The 19,525-nt window shown below is 46.5% G+C and overlaps 1 protein-coding gene across 1 annotated transcript in view; it reads right to left on the reverse strand.

Annotated features, from left to right (window-relative positions):
• RIMS4 (regulating synaptic membrane exocytosis 4) overlaps positions 1-18,888 on the reverse strand; it is a 61,541-nt gene extending 42,653 nt beyond the window's left edge. The window contains exon 1 of the mRNA XM_064465717.1: positions 18,558-18,888. Within this exon, the coding sequence (XP_064321787.1) occupies positions 18,558-18,654 (97 nt within the window). The 5' untranslated portion in view covers positions 18,655-18,888. The remainder of the gene's footprint in view (positions 1-18,557) is intronic.
• Positions 18,889-19,525: the final 637 nt, after the last annotated feature.

Consider the following 19,525-nt stretch of genomic DNA (forward strand, 5'->3'; position numbering starts at 1 on the left):
TTTCTTACATACAATCTAATCTTTGGGATCTATTCTTTTCCTTTCACAGCTGGCTATTCCCATTAACTCCCGTTGCAATGCAGCACGGGCATAGGTATCCAGGAGAATTGAACTCTTCTAAATCCTACCTGCCAAAATCAAAAGCACCCTGCACAGACTGTTATAATACAATGGAAAGATTTTCCTATTGAAAGCATTAGAAATAAAACAGCAGTTGCATTAAGTAAAAATCTTTCTTCCACATTTGTGCCCAACAAACACAGAACTATACTCAAGGATCCCAATTATGAAGCAGTATATAATATAAATCCATTTCTCATACAGTCATTTGTCCCACGGCGACAGAATGTTATTTCATACTCAAACGTTTCATATAGATGGTTTTATCTTTGAAGATTAACAGATTCCTAATACACACCTCTAATAACTACTTCACTGACAAGATGAAAGTCACTGCAGACATTATTGAGAGCTAATTATTTACCACACTTCACACCCCAGACCTCCGACTCGTGAAGGGTCTAGAGCTCTCTAAGGTCCACAGCCTCCAGCAGACTTTGCAGGATTCCCACCACGCTGAGCGAGGAGGGCTCGACCTGCCCACAGCCCCTCATGCCCTTCAGGAAGGTGGGCGCTGGCTGCCTGCACACAAAACCACACCCCCCACCTGCAGTTAAAGGCTGAATTCTTAAAGATGGTTAGCCTTTTGGCAACATAGATACTGGATTGGTGGGAACTGGCTCATGAAACACACTTTAAAGCTCTGAAGACTCTTTAGGTGTCTAAATATCTTTGCAAATCCAACCCTTGCTCTAAGCATGCAACCCAGAGCAGCAGCTTCCCCCTCTGCAGAGCAAAGATAACCTTTTCAATGGAGCTGCCTCTGGAAATGAGATTTGTCTCTCCTCTTTTTCCATCCCCTGTAACTTCCGAACCTTTGAACTACACTGGATGGAGAGGTCATGTTTCAGAGGTAGTACATTCCCAAAGATTCATGACAATGAGCACCCATGGACAGAACAGAGATTTTACTAAGTGCCCCCACCAAAGGAAACGCCTGTTACAGTTCAGCTTCTGATCTGCCACAAGAAGCCAGAGCCAGGTGAGCAGTGATGACAGATGCTCCAGCTATGCTCAGACTGCAGCCTGCACATCCAAATACACCAGGGATGATGGCAGGAGCCAGCAGAGCCCCTGTGGGGCTGCCTGAGAAGTAGTGTAATTAGTTCAGCTATGCCTGCAACAGTTCTTAAAAGGCAGGGAAGGAGGGCCAACTGAAATGCAGACTTCCAAAAATGAGCCAAAAACAGTTTAGAGTCCTAAATCTGCTCCCTTCCCACTCACCCATTATTCCAGTTTCCGTGATTTTACAGTCAGATTCACATATTAGAAAAAGTTTTTCTCTTCTCTCCCAATACAACATGAAAGCCCCAAAGAAACTGGTGGGGAACTGCTCACCACGCAGGGAAACAGAAACTGAGTGCGCTCTCGCTAAAGAAAAAAGAAACTTGTAACAATTACCATTACTTACGTCCAACCCTGTTGTCATAAATAAGCGGTAACAGGAAAAAACATTACTTTTGACAGTAATGAGATTTTGGGTTGGCTGTGTTGTTTTTTTTTAAAAAAAAAAGGGGGAAAAACAGAGAAACTGCTTCCTCCAATGTTGCCTGTGTGCTTTCCAGCAAGGAACAGACAACAGATGCCTTCCGTAGCTCCCTACCCTCTAGGAAGCACACACACCACAAATCAAAGGTTACAGAATCATTTCACTGGGGCTCCACACTACAATATTAACAGCAAATGTTCTTCATGACAGCCAAACACAGCTGCAGTCAAAATTTCCCCATCCTGCAGCTCTGCTTCAATGCTCCCAATAGAAAAATTATGTCAACCACAAATCTTTGGTCAAAGCATCTCAGTGTTAGGATGGCACTTTCGCTTGTGTTGGTTTTTATCAGTTTGAGACAAATCGTGAACTTTAAAACACACAGAACCACAGGGGTTGGAAGGGACCTCTGGAGCTCACCCCGTCCCACCCCCTGCTGGAGCAGGCACCCCCAGAGCAGGGGCACAGGGCCGCGTCCAGGCGGGGTGTGAATGTCTCCAGGGAAGGGACCCCACAGCCCCTCTGGGCAGCCTGTGCCCCTGCTCTGGCACCCGCACAGGGAAGGGGTTTGTCCTCATGTTCAGGGGAAACTTCCCGTGTTCCAGCTTGTGCCCGTTGCCCCTTGGCCTGTCACTGGGCACCACTGAAAACAGTCTGGCCCCATCCCCTTGACAATCACCCTCTAGATATTTGTAAGCATTGACAAGATCCCCCTCAGTCTTCTCTTCTCCAGGCTGAACAAACCCAGGACTCTCAGCCTTTCCTCATAAGGGAGATGCTCCAGTCCCCTGAGCATCTTGGTAGCTCTCCGCTGGACTCTCTGCAGTAGTTCCCTGCCTTTCGTGAACTGGGGAGCCCAGAACTGGACGCAGCACTCCAAATGTGGTCTCACTAGGGCAGAGCAGAGAGGGAGGATAACCTCCCTCAACCAGCTAGTCACATTCCTTTTTATGCACCCCAAGATACCGTTGGACTTCTTGACCACAAGGGCACGTTGCTGGCTCATGATCAACCTGCTGTCCAGCTGAGTTGTCCAACGTGTTAGTATACAACTTTGGTTCCTCTAAGACACATGAGAGCAGATCTAGGAATGGCTGTAGGCCCCATCTGAAGGGAAAACATGGCTAGAAACAACGCGAGCACTGATCCTAAAACAGCAGAGACACACTACAGAAAAAAGGAAATTCAGAGTTTGCTGAAAGTCCTCGACAGTATATTTCCTAAACACATGGAGGAGTTCAGTACCTTCTTGAAAATTATAATTTAATACGTAGTGACAAGAAACCAGAGATAAATCCAGTCCCAGATCAGCATTACATAAAAGGCATGACAAAGTTGGTATTAAGACAAAGAGTTACATCCAGCAACTCCACGTTATCGAGAGCAACACCTACCTACTCCTCGAAGCACTGTGGAATTTGCATCATCTTCAGGTTCTTTTTGCATACGCAAATCTGTTTTGTAGCGCTAAGAGAATGGTTCCATTACAGATGTCATTTCCTTTAATACCAGCAAAAGAGCCACCAATTACCCCATGACTCCAAACAGTTTTGATACTCCCACCTGTACCAAGGCTCAGAAGAGGAATAAACTATCTCACAGCATTTCAGTGGGGTACCTGACATTTTGATGCTGATCATGAATTTTAAAGACAGAAGATGAATCTCAGATCGCCAAGTCAACCAGCAAAGCATCTCGGGAGATACTCATCTTGACCTAAGCCAAGTCTAAGCAACATGTCTAAACCCAGAGTCAGCATATGTGTCGATATAAATCCACTTTTGGAGTTTTGTGAACTAAATATTTCCTATTACTTTGGGGCAGCCATTACAGAGTCACAATATTTAGTCAACCTTTTACTTCTACAGTCATTAATCATGCACCATTTAACTACTGGTTTGTCATTTTCCCTCCTAATCCTTTTCAAATCCTTCTGCTTTTTTTCACATCTTTTTTCAGCCCCATTCTGTGTGTCTTCCTAATTACACTCCTTCACTGTCATAGGCTGTTTCAGCAGACACGTTGAGCCAGAGGTGGTTTGATCACCTGATGTGTTACATGCCCAACGAATTGTTTGCTATTGCAACATTTAAAATATAAACAGTGTTACTGGAAGATGATCAACTGTACTTAATTATCTGGACAGCTACGTATAATTCTAGAGAAGGAAGGGTGAATGACCATTTGGTGATGTACTTGAAAACAAGGTTTCTAACCTTGTAAAAAAGAACAATGAAAAAGGGGAAAAAACACCCAGGATTTCCATCTTCTCAAAATAAGGAATTTTGCTCCCTTGCCAGACAGTCCTGTTTCTGCAATTTTGCTGCATCCTGAGCCAGCCATTCTGCGGGTCCCAGGAGACACTGTGTCCAGAAGTCAGCACACGAGGCCAGCCTTAAAGTCACAGGTCACCAAAAGCAAAGTCACGTCCAAATGACAGACACCAAAAACAGGTGATAGATGAACAAGACAGGGCAAACATCACAATTGAATTATTCGTGGCCAAAGGGAAGAGAAGAGGCAATGTGATGTACATAAGAGGGAAAGAAGGAAATGAAGGAAGTAGATGACAGACTGCTGTAAGGAGCAATGGACTAGCTCTCAGAGGTACCCAGAGCATTAGAAATCTCAGCCCAAATGTACAGGTCCACAGATTGACTCCCAGTGACAAGTCTCACCACACAACTCAACATCGAGCCAACGCCATGCTGAACACTCTCTCTCTTGAATCTCAGTTTTCATTTCACTTCTACAACAATGTCGTGACCTGTCACGCCGGTGGAGGCAAACCTTAAAACCGCACATACGTAATGCAGAGATGACTTTACTAAGAGCCTAGAAGAGTAACTGACCCTCTCACCCCAGGGGGTAGTTAACAGAGGCCGGTGAGGACCGGTTATATGCCACCATCATTAGCTACTAATTCAGTATCTTCAAAGAAGATGGTAAGAAGCAATGAACACTTCCACCTCCTCCACACAAAACTCCTTGGAGGTGGCTAGCAGCCCACAGCAAGGAAGGTGTGCAAAGCTCAAAGGGGAGCTGAACTCAGTGCACTAAGCACAGCTTGGAGAGAGCCGTCTAGGCATGGTTTGTCATAACAACACTTCCCATTGGAAGCCAAAATGTTCAACTAAAACAGGTGAAGGACCAAACACTTCCCGAAACATCAGCGCTGCCCAGGAATTGGTTGGACAGCTTCCACTTGTCAAGAAAAGCACTGTGAACACAGTAACTCCCAAATACACTCACATCATGTAACCCCATTAGATCAGCAGCTCCTAATTAATTTAGAGTGTGGATCAGTCCTCAAACACCTTTGCTATCAGCAAGACCTACTGGAAGTGATGAAGAGGAATCATTATGCATAACACCCACAAGAACTTGCCGTAAACACATTTGGCAGCACATGGAGGTTCCTTTATGGCATAATCCATTTATATACACACACCTAATATTTTCAGGTTTTCAACTGATTGTCAGTGTGTTTGTAAAGGCTGTTAATGAATCGCATTGCTAAAAGCAGTTACAATCCTGTAGCTATTAATACAACGTGACATCAGTTATGTCAGCTTCCGAGTGAATCACAGTTGCAAACTTGTAGGTGTTCGATAGCTGGTTGTCAAGTCGAAACAGAACACTGTTAAATATAATCCAAGTCTGTCCTAGTTTTGCAGCTCTTTTCCCCTTTCTGCACTGCAGCCTTAGTGGACTGAACACCTGCAGTTCTGAAGAGATTAGTACAGGAATATCAAGGGGAAAAACAGGTCAACTATTAGACCACTTAGATCAGCAAATTTTAAAATGTTCACTTTTGACTGCAGTTTCCTCTCAAATCTGATGACTCTAAGAGCTTAAGAGAGCAGGTCACTAAATCTTTTACAATGTCTAAACCTTGTAAGATGTACTCATATCAAGATGTTAAGCTTCTCCCCCCCCCCCCCCCCCAACTGAAATAAAAGGCTGAGAATCTTTCCTGACAGACCAGTTTAGCATTAGGCAGGCAAAATCCAGTCTCCAAACCATTTACTGTATATCAGAGGTCAAATGCTGCTTTAAATCTGCGTTACTGACACTTGCAGCACACACTTAGATTGGTCAACTTGTACAGAAAAGCACATTCCTAACAAAACTGACAGAAGCCTGGGAAATTATCAATTAATATTTTGATCAGTGAAACATTTTCAGGTCATCATGTTGTCACCGCTTCAGGATTCACTCCCTCCCCACCCCCCACCCCCACCAAAAAAAAAAGCCCAAACCAAAACATTTTTCATGCAGCTAGTATCCCACACCAGGTGATCTTTGGAAACCCAGTCTTAGGGCTCTAGGGGAAAGGCGTTTTCGGAAATAAACAGTTTTCTAGATTTCAGGAAATTACACAAAATTATGGCCTGAAATAAAACTTCCTGATTTTCAGAGTCAATCTGTCCTACAAGCATGCTGTCTCTCTGCAGCAGATGGCTGCAGTGAACAGACTGTGAAAACAGAGAGTTAAATTCACCAACTAAAGGGCTATGGATAATTTGCCTGGTTTTATTCCTAGAGCAGCAAGCCACATTTTGCCTCAACCAACCGTACAATATTTCATAGAGCTCCCTAGTAGGTAAGCCAGGCAGTACTGAGACAGAAATAGAAAAATATTGAAATAGGGCCGACACGATGCCAGGTTTGGAAGCACTTGGCTTGGGTTGGCCTTGGAAAAAAATGAATTTAGGACATAGTAGCTGCCTCCCATCCAGGAGCAGTAAGACTGTTTCTGCAGAGATGGAGCAGATAGGTCACAGCAACAGACCTACTCCTGTTACTAGGCAGAAACTAGGAATTCAGTGGAAACAGATGAAAAACAAGTTTATAGAAAGATAACTTGGGACTCTGGCATGGCTCAAAGCAGAGCACTGGGCAAAACGGGAGAGCCAAGAATTATCGTTGTGAAACAGTCCAGAAGTGGCTCCTGAGGAACAGATATGATCGAAAGTCAAGTTCTGCTCCTTACACTAGTCTCAACCTGTTCCTTCTCAAGTAACATTTACCCTCTCAGTGCCTTCAAGTGAAATACTTTAGACCAGATGCTGAAATCACAAGCACTGGGTTTTATCATACATGATCCTTTTGCGCTACAGCACCGTTGCGTGAGAAATAGCCTGGCTGTGCACCCACATGCCTAGATTGCACATCGATACCTTATGCATATTGGGTAGGCAAATCATTAGTTAAATGACTGTCTCTTTACCCATGCAATTTTCAGAACCTACGTATGCATGATAACTAAACTGAGATCTCTCTACTGCTCTTACAAAACCAAGTAGACATGAAAAATGTGCGCTGGTGGAAGGTCCATGGGCTGCCATACAGAAAACATCTTTACCTTTATTATTTCTTACCAAAGCTCTAGCTTATCAATAAAACATTGAGAACAGATTTCTCTATGTCAAAAGAAAGGAGCCAATAAACATGTGTTGCCTGCACAGCCAAAAAAACCCCATGATGCTAATTTTGGAAAATGTCACCTGGTGGAAATATACAGAAATGGGGGAAAAACACAGGGATAATACTGAGAATCCTTGTGGGAGATGGTTACTGCAGTATAAAATACTTAAGTATTTACAGGCAGGGCAAAACCATTGATCAAGGCACAAATGAAGCCAGGTGATAGCCATGGATGAGACTCTACCCAAAGATCTCAGGCTGCTGTCCAAAAACAGCCCCGTGGTGAACAGTGTCTGGAGCAGCTGACGGCTCCTGCAAAGGAAGGGGAGGAGGGAGCAGATTGCTGTTGGGCTGCAGATGGAAATAAGCGCTAAGCATTCTCCAGGCTGAAAAGATAGGACCCGAAACAAGACTGGAGTGTCTTCACGAACGGAGCGATCCCAGAGCTGCCTGACAAAGAGCTACAAGGCAGGAGTGCGGGTGCTCCTGATGCCAGGTACAAAACAGCTATTGCAGTGAGCTGTCTGATCACAGAGGGAAAGCTGCTATTTTAGTGCAGCAAAAAGCAAAACCAAGTGCTTTTAAGATGAATTATGTGAGAGTTGCTACGCTAGAAGAAGGATTACTTGCCTTATTTAAGACACCTGAAAGCATCTCTTCCACCATCAGCCCCATAACTACTAGCAGTCACTGAAGAAATCCATATGATCAGGATGGACGGCCCCAGACGGATGAAGAAAGTACGATGACAGCGTGCACTGACGCCACAGTACAAAAAACAGGTGTCACGGGATGCTAACGTTACCATGGAAATGTCCTCATACCACGTAACATTTTGACACTGTCTGTTTTCTGCGAAGCAGCAACGATGTGGCAGCCTGCAAAGCCTGCATGAAACGGCTGTTAGAGTTTCGCCACGGTTATTACTGCAGCCGGCAGCCAATTCAAACTGTCTGGGTATTGGATTTTGACCAATCTGGCAGCTCCGCTTTCTACAGTGCACGAGGAAGCTTTTAACAGAAACAGTTCCATAAATCACCCTGATTGAATATGCACTGTCTGCCAGGCTGAGCACTGGCCTGCACGCCTACTTTCAGCATTGCTTGCCCTGCTTTCCAGACCAGCATTTTCAATGTTCCTTCATCAAGTTCTTGGAATTGCAGAATCCAAGGGAGAGCCTGCCTCTCTGCACAAGCTGGCTTTGTATGACCAGAGCGGCAGTCTCGGCCCCACGCTTGCAGGGCTGCGGGATGATTTTCTGGACTGCTGAAGGCAGGTACATCCCCAAATCCCATTCACTTTCAACAAATACTAGAGACCAAAATTACCAGGCATTTTTTAAAATGCCCAACTTTGAGTACTTGATACTTAAAACAAGCACAGACTCTTGTTGTCAAAGCAATGTTCTTTGCAGAAAGCTTGTTTTTATCTCAAGGCACATCAGGTAATACTACCTAACCTTCTCCTGTCTACTTACATTGAAACAAAAATCCCAAATCTGGAAGGGATGCAACTGTGGACTATGTGATTCACAAAGGCAGACGTACAAGGATCAACCCACACAAAAATATGTGGTTTTTTGACAAACATACCAAAATCACCATCAAAATGTAACACTGGGTTGTGACAGCAATTCCTGCAATTTCTTCTGGTTTGGGGGGAACTGGGGGGGAAGCAGAATTCAGTCAAGCCTCAAAAGTTGGTCTGGACCACTATCCACCTTTATCATAAGTTTAATTAAAACTACTATAAAGGTCAAAGGGCTCTACAGAACTGCTGCAGAGCAACTGCTCTAATCCCACGGGCCACCAGTGAGATTTCATGGCAGCTAACAGGGCTTCAGCCAGAGGGACAGCAGCGTGAACTGAACGTAAGAGACAAAGAAAGCTACTGGGTCTCATTTGTCATGATACCGCCGTCCAGAAATGAACCAAATACAACAGCTGGAAGTCTAACAGGCACTGGAAAAATGAAAAGCCTTCTCATTTATTTTCCTGACAATCTGATTAAAATCCAAATATGGATCTAAAGCAGCAGCCTTAATCTTCAATCAAATTTTCCTAACTTTTCACTAATGCTGTGATGTCATGCATCAAATACAAGAAAGGAAAGGTAAATAGTAAAAACAAAGAAAAAAACACCCACCCACCCAATCCTTCCAGGATCCTGAGAAGTGCTAAACAGGGAGCTGGATTTCGAACAAAAAAATATCTTAATCTTCTTAGACATCTTGGCTGCAACACAATTAGCATGTTTTCCATCCACGTGGCAGGATACATTCCCTGCTAACTGTAAATACGCATACTGCTGGTGGGCAGCTGGCAGAAGTCCCACACCACTGGGAAACTGTCACCACTGGGAAATGTCAGCCTCATCCCTACTGCCCACGGAGCCGAGCGAGGGGCAGGCTGTGCCCACATGCTCCTGTCTATCGGTGACGCTGCTGTCTCCTCGCCAAGGTGGGTCATTCTGCAGGTCTGACCCCACCAACAGCTGAGCTCTTGCACCTAAGAGGACGGCCAGCTCCAGAGATGGGCACAACCACATGTGCCATGGGAGGGAGAGTATAACCTCTTAAATGAGATCTGTCACCAATGTGAAGTACCATTAACCACAATTATCTTTATTCTAGCTATTAAGCGTGAATGACACCTCAACAGTCCTTTGAGCCAAGCATTGCAAAATGAGGCGATGAGAAGATGCCTGGAAAAACAGGCCACTCAAGATGTACTGACAGCAAAGGATGCTGTACTTCACCTGTGGATCCTGTTACAGAGCTCTCCTCCAGCTGCCAAAACCATCTACAAAACAGTGCAGTATTGCTGGAGTCTGGAGGACAAAGCACTATCACAGCCATTTACCCCACCTCCCAGTCCCACAAAAATCCCAGCAGCACGGGTCTTGCTAAACAATAGATACAGAATTTAGAACGATACCAATGGGATAGAATAGCCCAACCCCTCCAAACCAATACAAGAAAATTTAATAAAGACAACGTAGAAAGTAGTAAGTTCAGAACACTTTTAAAATGAAATGCACAAATGCCAGAAAGGGAATGAGTAGCCAGGCAGCGGTCCTGCAGAGAACGATCTCGAAAGTGGTGCGGATCATACCCCATATGTGAGTCAGGAGTGGGGACACTTTGCAAACTTCTGTGTGTATTTATAGGAATATTGCACACGAAGTGTGGGAGACAGTTATTCCTCCCTGGTAGGAGGCAGCCAGACGACAGCCAGCACACTGTCCATGCTGCTCCTCCTGCAAGTTCCCAAGTCCAGCAACAAAGCCAACATGATGTTTGGAAAACTGTTCCATGCAAAAATTTAATCACGCTTCTTTGGTCCAAAAATCAAAAGGCTGCAAAAGGAGGGGGAGGGATGCCAGGCAGCAATGGTCATGATCACGGTCATTTCCTGGCTTGGGATTATTGGCACTGCGAAGAACAGGTTTGTGATGTGAAGAGTTGCTCTAAAAACAGCAGCGATCAATTGTTTCCCACATTACTATTATTTTGCTCCCAGCAATCTGCTTAATTTAAGTTAAATTTTAGGGTAGACTTCAACAGGAAGACGTTAGCTAGTTGGGGAGTGGACACAAGTGACTCCTCAGGACCCTTCTACCTCTACATTTCTAAGAATAAGGACATTAGCACGAGCTCCTCTTAGTCATAAAACATTTTTGAGAAAAATGTGACATGTACCTCAGTACACGCTGTACTCTCCAAATTGTTGAGCAGACAAACATTTTAGACTGGCTTCTGCAAGGCTGTACAGGTTCTTTGTGTATGGGACAAAGACGATATAACACTCTAATGGCATGAAGCTGAAACATCTGCTGCAATGACTTAACAGGCTGGATTTGGTTAAAAGATCAGGCTACTGAGCTTGGCTTTATTCTTATAAGAAGTTAGGCTGTATCAGGGCTTTCCAGCCTTTACATGCGTGCTGCCTTGCAAAAGCAAAGCCAAATATATAACTTAAATGCAGATCCCAAGGCAAGCATAATTTGACAGCGAAAGCAGAGTGTGCCTAATTTGTGCGTGTCATCAGTGGATGATTTAAGCAATAGCACCTACTGAGGCATCATTTGCGTTCAGGATCCCTATCATGACAAGTTCCCATACATTATAGTACAGTTTTCACACCCTCTCCCAGAAAATAAAACCAAGCCTCAAAGGAATAGCATTTGGATAGATGGATATTCAAATTGTGTTGAACGGTTCTGCAGAAGACCAGAAATCCTTATTCAAATATGCTAACGGTGCTTCACGACAGATGTCTGTGGGGAAGAGAGGAGAAGACAGCGGGGCTGAGAAGCCTGCATGAGCCAGGTCTCACTGCCCCACTAGAACACATCAGCAACTTGCAGACCACTTCCTAAATTAAAATGCTCACATTTCTAATCTAACTGAAGGCACTCAAATACAAGCAGATAGTGCTTCAGAAAATAATCGCGCAGCTAAATTATTCCTCAAAACAACTACTCCAATCAAACTTAATTCTTCCCTACACAAAGCAGATACATACATTCTGTCAAACAGAAATGTTGAAGCAGAGTAGTTACAGCATTTCACAACTTGTCCTGATGTAGGAATCTGACAAAGATAATTTTTTTAGCCTGGAGAACAGAGTGCTTTTGCATTAATAAATGTTGCATTAAAGTTAACTTCACATGAAATAGAAGCAGTAAGGAAACAGTCTCTCCTAGTCAGAAAGCTTTCGAGGGACAGAGTCCTCTATTTGGAAGTAAACTGACAGCAAAATAAGAGATAAGAGAAAGAGGTATCCTTCCCCTGTGGCTGGCAGGGGTCACGTATAACCAGGCCTCTACAGCTTCTGCACACGTGGCTGGAACATAACATCTTCCGAATGCCTATAACGTACATCAGGCCAGACGCAGCCACCTTCGAGGGAAGGAGACAATATTGTGCTTTCCCACAACATCAAGCATGTGCTGCAATAAGCAGCACTAAGGGGACAGCACAGTGCCACCGTCAGGAGGCCCATGACCTGATCCACATACCCTCTCCCCTGTCCATACCTGGGTGACCACCAAGGAAACATGTACGCAGCACATCGTGGCACAGTGATTGAGATCCCAGGGCTAGCTGCTACCTCTCTTGTCCCCCATCCCACATCATGTAAAACAGTTCCTCAGCATACATCCAGCACCAGCACAGGGCACAGGTGGATGATCCAGGTTGGGGCATGCTGGATGACTCTGCCAGGGTGCCCAGTGGGAGACGGGAGCGGGCGGCAGCCGGTGCCCCAGGAAGGCTGCCTGCCACACTGAGTGCTGACCTATACCACGTCACCCTTCCCTGCGCTCTCCCATCTGTCTAACTGTACCCATCTGTTGGGTTTTGCCACAGACTGTAAGCTCTTTGGGACAGACTGCCATCTTGCTTTGCATTTCTACAGGCACAGCATGAACTTGGCCAAGGACTACGGCTCTCACGTGCCACAATACCAAGAGCAACACAAATGAGGACGAGGTTTCAAATCTCTTGTTCCTAGTGCTGACTCATTCACAGGACTCCTGCTCTCTGGTCTCACATGGCCACAGGAGAAGACAAAACTCATCCCCTGTAATTGCAGTCTACCGATCACAGATGCAGGCAACAGATCCAGAGAGTACCAAGCTGCCTTTAGTGCACAGGAGATGTAAGGAACAGCACAGCTTGTTCAGCTCTGCACCAACGAGGCACATCTGCTGTGTAAGTGTCAGTCATTGAATTTATGATCTGGATTAACTCATGACCGGGTGTGAGATCACCGATGTCTGCAGGTATTATCCGCAATTCTTCTTCTAGGCTGTTGGTCCATTTCATACACTTTCCTCTGATGAAAGACTGATTTGACAGCAGCCCTTCTAAAATTGTTCTTAATTTTAATCCATTTATAAAACAAACATCTGCTTACCTAGAGTGAGAATGTGCCCAGCAGGGACAGCGACATTTCTTGCAATCACTAGGATGACCTATTGCCAAGGATACACCCTTGACTGTGCAAGAAGAGAGAAAAGCCATGGCTTTTCCTGCCTCCTGCACCAGCCAAGCAAGCTGGCTAGGTGCCCAGCAGGTATTAGGCCACAGGCAAACTCGCTACATACTTGAATATTCCAAGACTGATTCAGATTTGTCCTGCAGCATCCACATGATCCTGCACTGCCATCCTGCATTGCCAGATGAGCCCTAGAGTTTGTGTCTTTGCAGGGTTACAGGGATTAACTATCATTTCATTTGTAAAAGATAAATAACAAAAATAGTTAACATTCCATCTGTGCAAATAATGTCCCTTGTCCCCTGCACGTTTGCCATGTCAACATGGTTACCCACCTAACAAACAACTAACAGAACTAGTTAGAGGCTTACAGAACTTCAAAGATAACTTTGGGTGAAGCAAAAACAGACTGAACACCAAAAGGACTTAACAGGCTTGATACATATGCATTTTTTTAAAAATATACAAATAGACTAGTTAAAAGACTTGTATCATCACTTTCTTTAAAAAACATATGTACCCCAATCTGACACAGTGCTGCAACTGAGAAATATCCATGGCAAGTTGAAAATACACATAGGGGCTCTCTCTAATAATTTTGTGATGCTTTAATGTTTAAAATAATAGAGGAGTTCAATGTTTAAAATAGAGTTCAATAGATAAAACCCAGACAAAAGAGTATTCCAAACTAAACTACGTGTCTACAGCATGTTCCTCCACCCCAATGTTTTAAATGTTTTCATCAACCCATTAAATTAATATTTCACATAGCTTCTCTTCAAAGCAATTGATCGTAACACAGTGCAACTGCCTGTGCTTGATAGTGTGGGAAAGCAGCAGCCCAGGCTGAATTTTATCTATAACTCAACTCTTTTCTGAACGAGCAGCTGACACGAGGAAGGCTTACCGTCAGTATCTAGGAGACATTTTGACTTTGGAAACCATTTTCTCTCTGCCAGACACTTGGTTCCAGCTGGCTGAGATGATTTGATTCTGCTATCTCGTAGCCAGGGCAGAGGTCTGCCAGGCTGGACAGTCCCTGTGCCGGGGTCATGACCTGTAGGACCCTACCACATCCCTCGCAGCTATTCTGTACCTTCCCCTGCTTCCTCATCAAAGCCTCCCTGCTGTCCACACTTTCATGGGTACAAGATCCCTGTAAGGAACATGCGTTTCCCCTTGTGCAGATGCTGACTTCAGGGCAGCTGCATTCGCAATATGACCCATGGCTGTAGTCTCCCAAACATCCAAATCTGCATCCCTGTCAGGGCATGCCTCAGATGCCTTCTGCCAATGCAAGTGGGTGTCCTTCCCAAGAAAACCAGGACATACAACGAAACAGAAAGGAGCTGGGGCATGCCTGCATCTCATCCATTTAAGCCACAGCACAGCTGGAGCATGCAGGCCTGAGACATGCTCCTGGATCCTGCAGTTTAGGCACAGGGGTTTAAGGTAACCCCATCACCTTCAGCAATTTTTGGCATTTCCCTACCTGTGTTTCTTTAGGGGTAGCCCTTGTCCTCTGTAGTACACAGGGATCTCGTCTGAAGCTCTCACCTCTTCAGAGCTGAGGACTGCTTCTGGCTTCCTGACTCCCAGCAGGTCCACCATTACACTGACCATCCCTGTTACTAAAACCACCTCCTCTCCCCTTCCCAAAGCTCACTGGGTTTTGCACATGCAGCTCCACATCACTTCCCGTTGCTCTTTACCAAAACCTCATGTTCTGATCTGCTTTAGCAAATTTTCCAAACTCCACATGCTGCACATAGACAGGCTGCCTCTCCCTAATGCCAGCAAAAACATCCCATTAACCTTAAGGACACCCCTCATCCTGGACTGGGCAGACCTGTGCTACGGCTGCTGTCAAAAGTGGATTTCATACACCCCCATTCCACGATCCTGCAATTTTAACTAGGAACTGCACCCAGAACTCCCAAGCTGCCTACAAGGCAGGTCCCCACAGTCACAATGAATCCTCAACGCCCTATTTTTAACCCCCATGCACTTAGCAGCTCAGTCCCTTCTGACACGTCGCCACACGAATACCAGCATACCAAACGACCGAGTCAAGCCAAGACCAAGACCAAGTGTACGGCGGATATGGCAGATCCTTGGACAGTGAAAATTTGTGTTCACACTGTTAGAAATAGGCACTGATTTAAGGCTCACATTTCTAGAAGAGTGCACACAAAGAGAGCATGATTGATTTTTACCTTTTCAGCCTACTACTCCATAACTGAAAAATTATCAGGGCTCAGGATAGACATTTGCATAAGTTCAACCAACAATTATGATGACAATAACCACAGTTTCAAAATCCTTAACTTCACTGACATTGCTGGGGACCTCAACGGAGCAAAGACAGCAGCACTCAGCCAGCAGGAAGGACAGCAACGTTACGATGCCAAGAACAAGAGAGTTATTAACCTAGAGTCCTTACACTACTGAGTGCAGACAGTAATTTCTGTTATTTCAAAGCCCCACTGCAGCTTACTGGTGAAGAGAGCTCAGTGTTTGCTCAGAGTATCCTCTTTGTATACACAGCTGAGGAATAAAAAGGGTATTACAACGTAGGAGTGCAAGTCCACATCCACCTCTTTGGAGCGACAGGCACATGGCCTTATTTGCCACAGGACACCTTAAAACTCAATCATCCTCATGCTCTGGAAGCATTCAAAAGCAATCCAGTTTCTTGCTCCAAGTCCTGTTGCTATCCTGCCTACGCTGGTTGCCTGCTTCTGCGCACTAAGATGTGAGTGGGTATCATCTGCATCCGCTTCATTGCTGAGAACTCAGTCCAGACACACTGGTGGTGTGGCAGGCAGAAGAGCTGTGGAAGATGAGAAGAGGCTTCTCACCTAACATCCAGAAGATGGACAGCAAAGAAGAACAAAAGGACCATAGCAGAAAAGGAAACATTCTATAAGTAAAAGCATTTTTCAAAAGCAGAGCCATTTTGCAAGACTAAAAGGGGGAAATACTGGAACCCAGAGGTATCGTTAGCATTGGCCAGATGTGGCTAGCTACGTTTCCACATCGCCATGGCTCTCAGCATAGTCACTCCTGCAAATTCCCTTTTACACTCCTTCAATCTGACCCACCCGTAGTAACTTAAATGAAACACCTCAAGAATTTTTCTTGCTTTTAGATTTGAGCTCTCATTAGGCTGTTCTCCCTTTTCAGAGGAAAATGGCAAGCTTCCTTTAAGCTTGGGCATTTATCAGCTCCTCTCCTTTTTCTGTAGGATGACTATTCTCTCAAAGATGTGGCTCTCAGCTTCCGACAAAATGGATGATGTGTCGGTTTGAAATAGGATTGTTTACTTGGTCAATGCTCATGGGATCAATTTTTTTTTTTCCCCCGCCACCTCCTGTGGAGAACATCTTGCGAAGTGCAGTATCCATCTCCCTGAATAAGCTATGAAGATCTATTTTTTTGACAGAAATCACACTGCAGCTGAAGCTGGTCAGAATCTCTCTCAGTTTCAGGAGCATGTATGGGTATGAATAATACAGAATCTTGTCTGGCACAATTTCAGCACTTCTTTTATCATTTCTCTTTCATGACATTTATTTTTTTGAGAAAATTATAAGCTTGTAGTTTTAACGCAAAAAAAAAATACAAAGCAGCACACACTCATTCTTGCTGTTTGCTCATACGTGTCTGAATGCACACTCATAGGCACAAAACACAGGAGTGATACTGCAATGTCCCCACTGTACTGAACATTATCCCAAGCAGCTTTACTAAGGAGGCTAACTCAGGCAAGAGCCACTAATAAGCTGCTGGAGAATGAGGTCTTAATTGTAGATTTATTTAATTCAGAGACAAGTACTTATGCTGTATTAAGAGCAACCCATTAACATTCATACATGAACATTTAGTAAGTGTGAATAAATACAATTCACTGCAAAACCATTTTTCTAAGCACGGGAAGAAGAAGCATTTACTTAAACCATCAACCTACTCAGAGCAAGAGGGGCCAGACACCGGGGAATGAAACACTGTTGAAGGCATTGTGTCAGGTTCTAGTACTCGAGCGTGTCTCACTATCAATCATTTCTGAAGCAACAGCGCCGAGACTTCCCAAAGCTCCCATTATTGTACGCTCTCCAGCATTCAAACCAAATATGAAGTGCAAATAAATCATCAGCATAATTTTGAGAACAAAATTTTTAAAATTACATCCGTTGGAGGATGCAGGCTTCTGCCTGACACTCCTGCAAGATGCTGATGACAATCCTAGGTTAATCACACAGATGATGAATTTATTCTTACGTCAGCTCCTTTAAAAACAACATTACAGGTGTAGCAGTGAGCAGGCTGATTTGCCCATGTACTCCTGCTGGCATTTGCACATCTTGGGATGAGCTGCCAGACAAAGGAGCACGCCGGCATTTTGAGGGATGCAACCATGACAGCCAGATTTAAAATACGCCTTAGTTACCAACTTTCATTATTTGCTGCTCAGAAGATTCACAGAAAGGCTTGGTCTCTGGTACAGTGTGTACTGTGAAAAACATCCTCCATTTGTAAGTGAGCTGCTGGGAATAGACAAAGTGCTTATACACCGCTCTCCATCCACTCCCTCGCATGTCCTCCCTACCCACGCCGCTGCTGTGCCGCCCTCTACTCCCAGCACCTTCCCCAGCACCCAGCATCCTTCCTTTCCCATTCAACCCAATTCCTTTCCTACTTTTTCTTACCAATGGCCCTCTTTTTGAAGCCTAGTCTTATTTTATGACCACTGCCAACTCTTTGAAGCCAGAAAGGTCTTCACGAAGCAGGCATATCACTGTGTCCATTCTGAAAGGTTTTTGTATGCTTTTTGTGATGTACTTCACCCTCATTGAAACGGAATCCCTTTAATTCCGCTCTCCAACAGCAGCGTGGTGCATTGTGCCAATGACCCCTCCGAACGATTAGCCCGAGAGGTCACCGTGTATAAATCGGCAGCAGACCGGACCCAAGGTCCAGCGGAATGGATGCCTTCCCCCCGAGCGCTGCCCTTCGCTTCGCGCAGCTCGGCACAAGCGCCTAAGCCGCTCCATTTGCGAATGCCCTGGGTTTGCCATCGGTTAGAAGAGGGAGCGCATTTCATCTTCATGAAAAAAAAATTTTCCTTTTCATCTCCACAGGCACACGCCTCCCTGCACAAACCCTTCTGCACCCCACGCACACAAAGCCCACGCTGAAAACCCGCTGGGCAGCAGAGGGGGACCCCTTACACCCCAAACCCGCGGCGGGGTCACTGCTAGCGCCCACACACAGCAAATCCACCCTCTCCTGCCCAAACCCGCCACGCCGCCCAAGCCTGCGCCCTCCCCCCTGCTCCCACGGCACCCGTGGGTGGACACGGACGCAGGGAACCGGCCCCACACCCTGCCCCCGGCCCCACCGACATCCCCGGGGCGCCCTCCCCACCCCACGCACACCCCTACCGCTACGCGCCCCCGGCCCCACTCGCAACCGACACCAACCGGCCCGGCTGCAGGCCCCCCCCCTCCCCGTACCCGCGTCCTCCTCGTCGAAGCTGTTCATGCAGGGGAAGTAGATGGCCAGGGCCTCGAAGGAGGCGGAGAGGCTGAGGCGGCTCTGCGACCGCTCCATGAAGAGCCCGGGTCCGGGGGCGCCGCCGGGGGCCTCGCCCGCCGCCGGCGGCGGCTTGGCCAGCTTCGCCGCCCCATTCTTCACTCGGAGCACGGCCCGCGGCGTCTTGGCTGCGGCGGGGGCCGCGGTGAGGCGGCGGGGCGAGGCGAGGCGAGGCGGGAGCGCGGAGCGGAGCGGAGCCCAGCCACCTGCTGCCGCCCGGCGCTCTGGGCGCCGGCCCGCCCCGCCGCCCCGCCTCACGCCCGGCAGCGCCGCCGCCAATCGCCGCCCGCAGGGGAGGGAAGGGGGAATGGGCGGTGGCGGGGCCCGGCGGCGGGAGGGGCCGGAGGGGCGGCTGCGGGGCTCTTCGCCCCCGCCGCCATCTTCCCGGCGGGGGTCTGCGGGGCCCGGCGGCTCCCCACACGGGCCCGGTCTTGTGTGTTGTCGTCCCCCCCCCAAAAAAAAATCTTAAGGCTTTCGCGGGGGTTCTTCCAAAAGGGAGGAGGGAAGATAAACAGCACTGGTGTAATGTAAGAGCAGCCCGGCTTCCCAGCCCCACAAACAGCTGTCTCGGGGGGCAGCCGCTCGGGAAGGGCATCCTCAGACCCTCGCAGAGTCTCCAGGCCAGCAGCAATGGGGAGACCCATCCCTCCCGCTCCTGAAGGGATGTTTCAGCCACACCAGGAGACCCTCTGTCTCCGTGGAGAAGGCTGTTCCCAACCAGGCCAAGACAGCATTCAATTCCATGCATTAAACTTTATCTGCATTCTTCCACCCCCATCCCAAAGGTCATCACCACCCCCACCAGCACAAGTCGTCTTTCCCCAGGTACCTCTCTTCAGGCACCAAAAAAAAAACCCAAACCCCAAAAGCCACTGTTTGGAAGTACACA

Source organism: Phalacrocorax carbo, chromosome 14 (genome assembly GCF_963921805.1).
Source record: "Phalacrocorax carbo chromosome 14, bPhaCar2.1, whole genome shotgun sequence".
NCBI classification, from domain to species: Eukaryota; Metazoa; Chordata; class Aves; order Suliformes; family Phalacrocoracidae; genus Phalacrocorax; species Phalacrocorax carbo.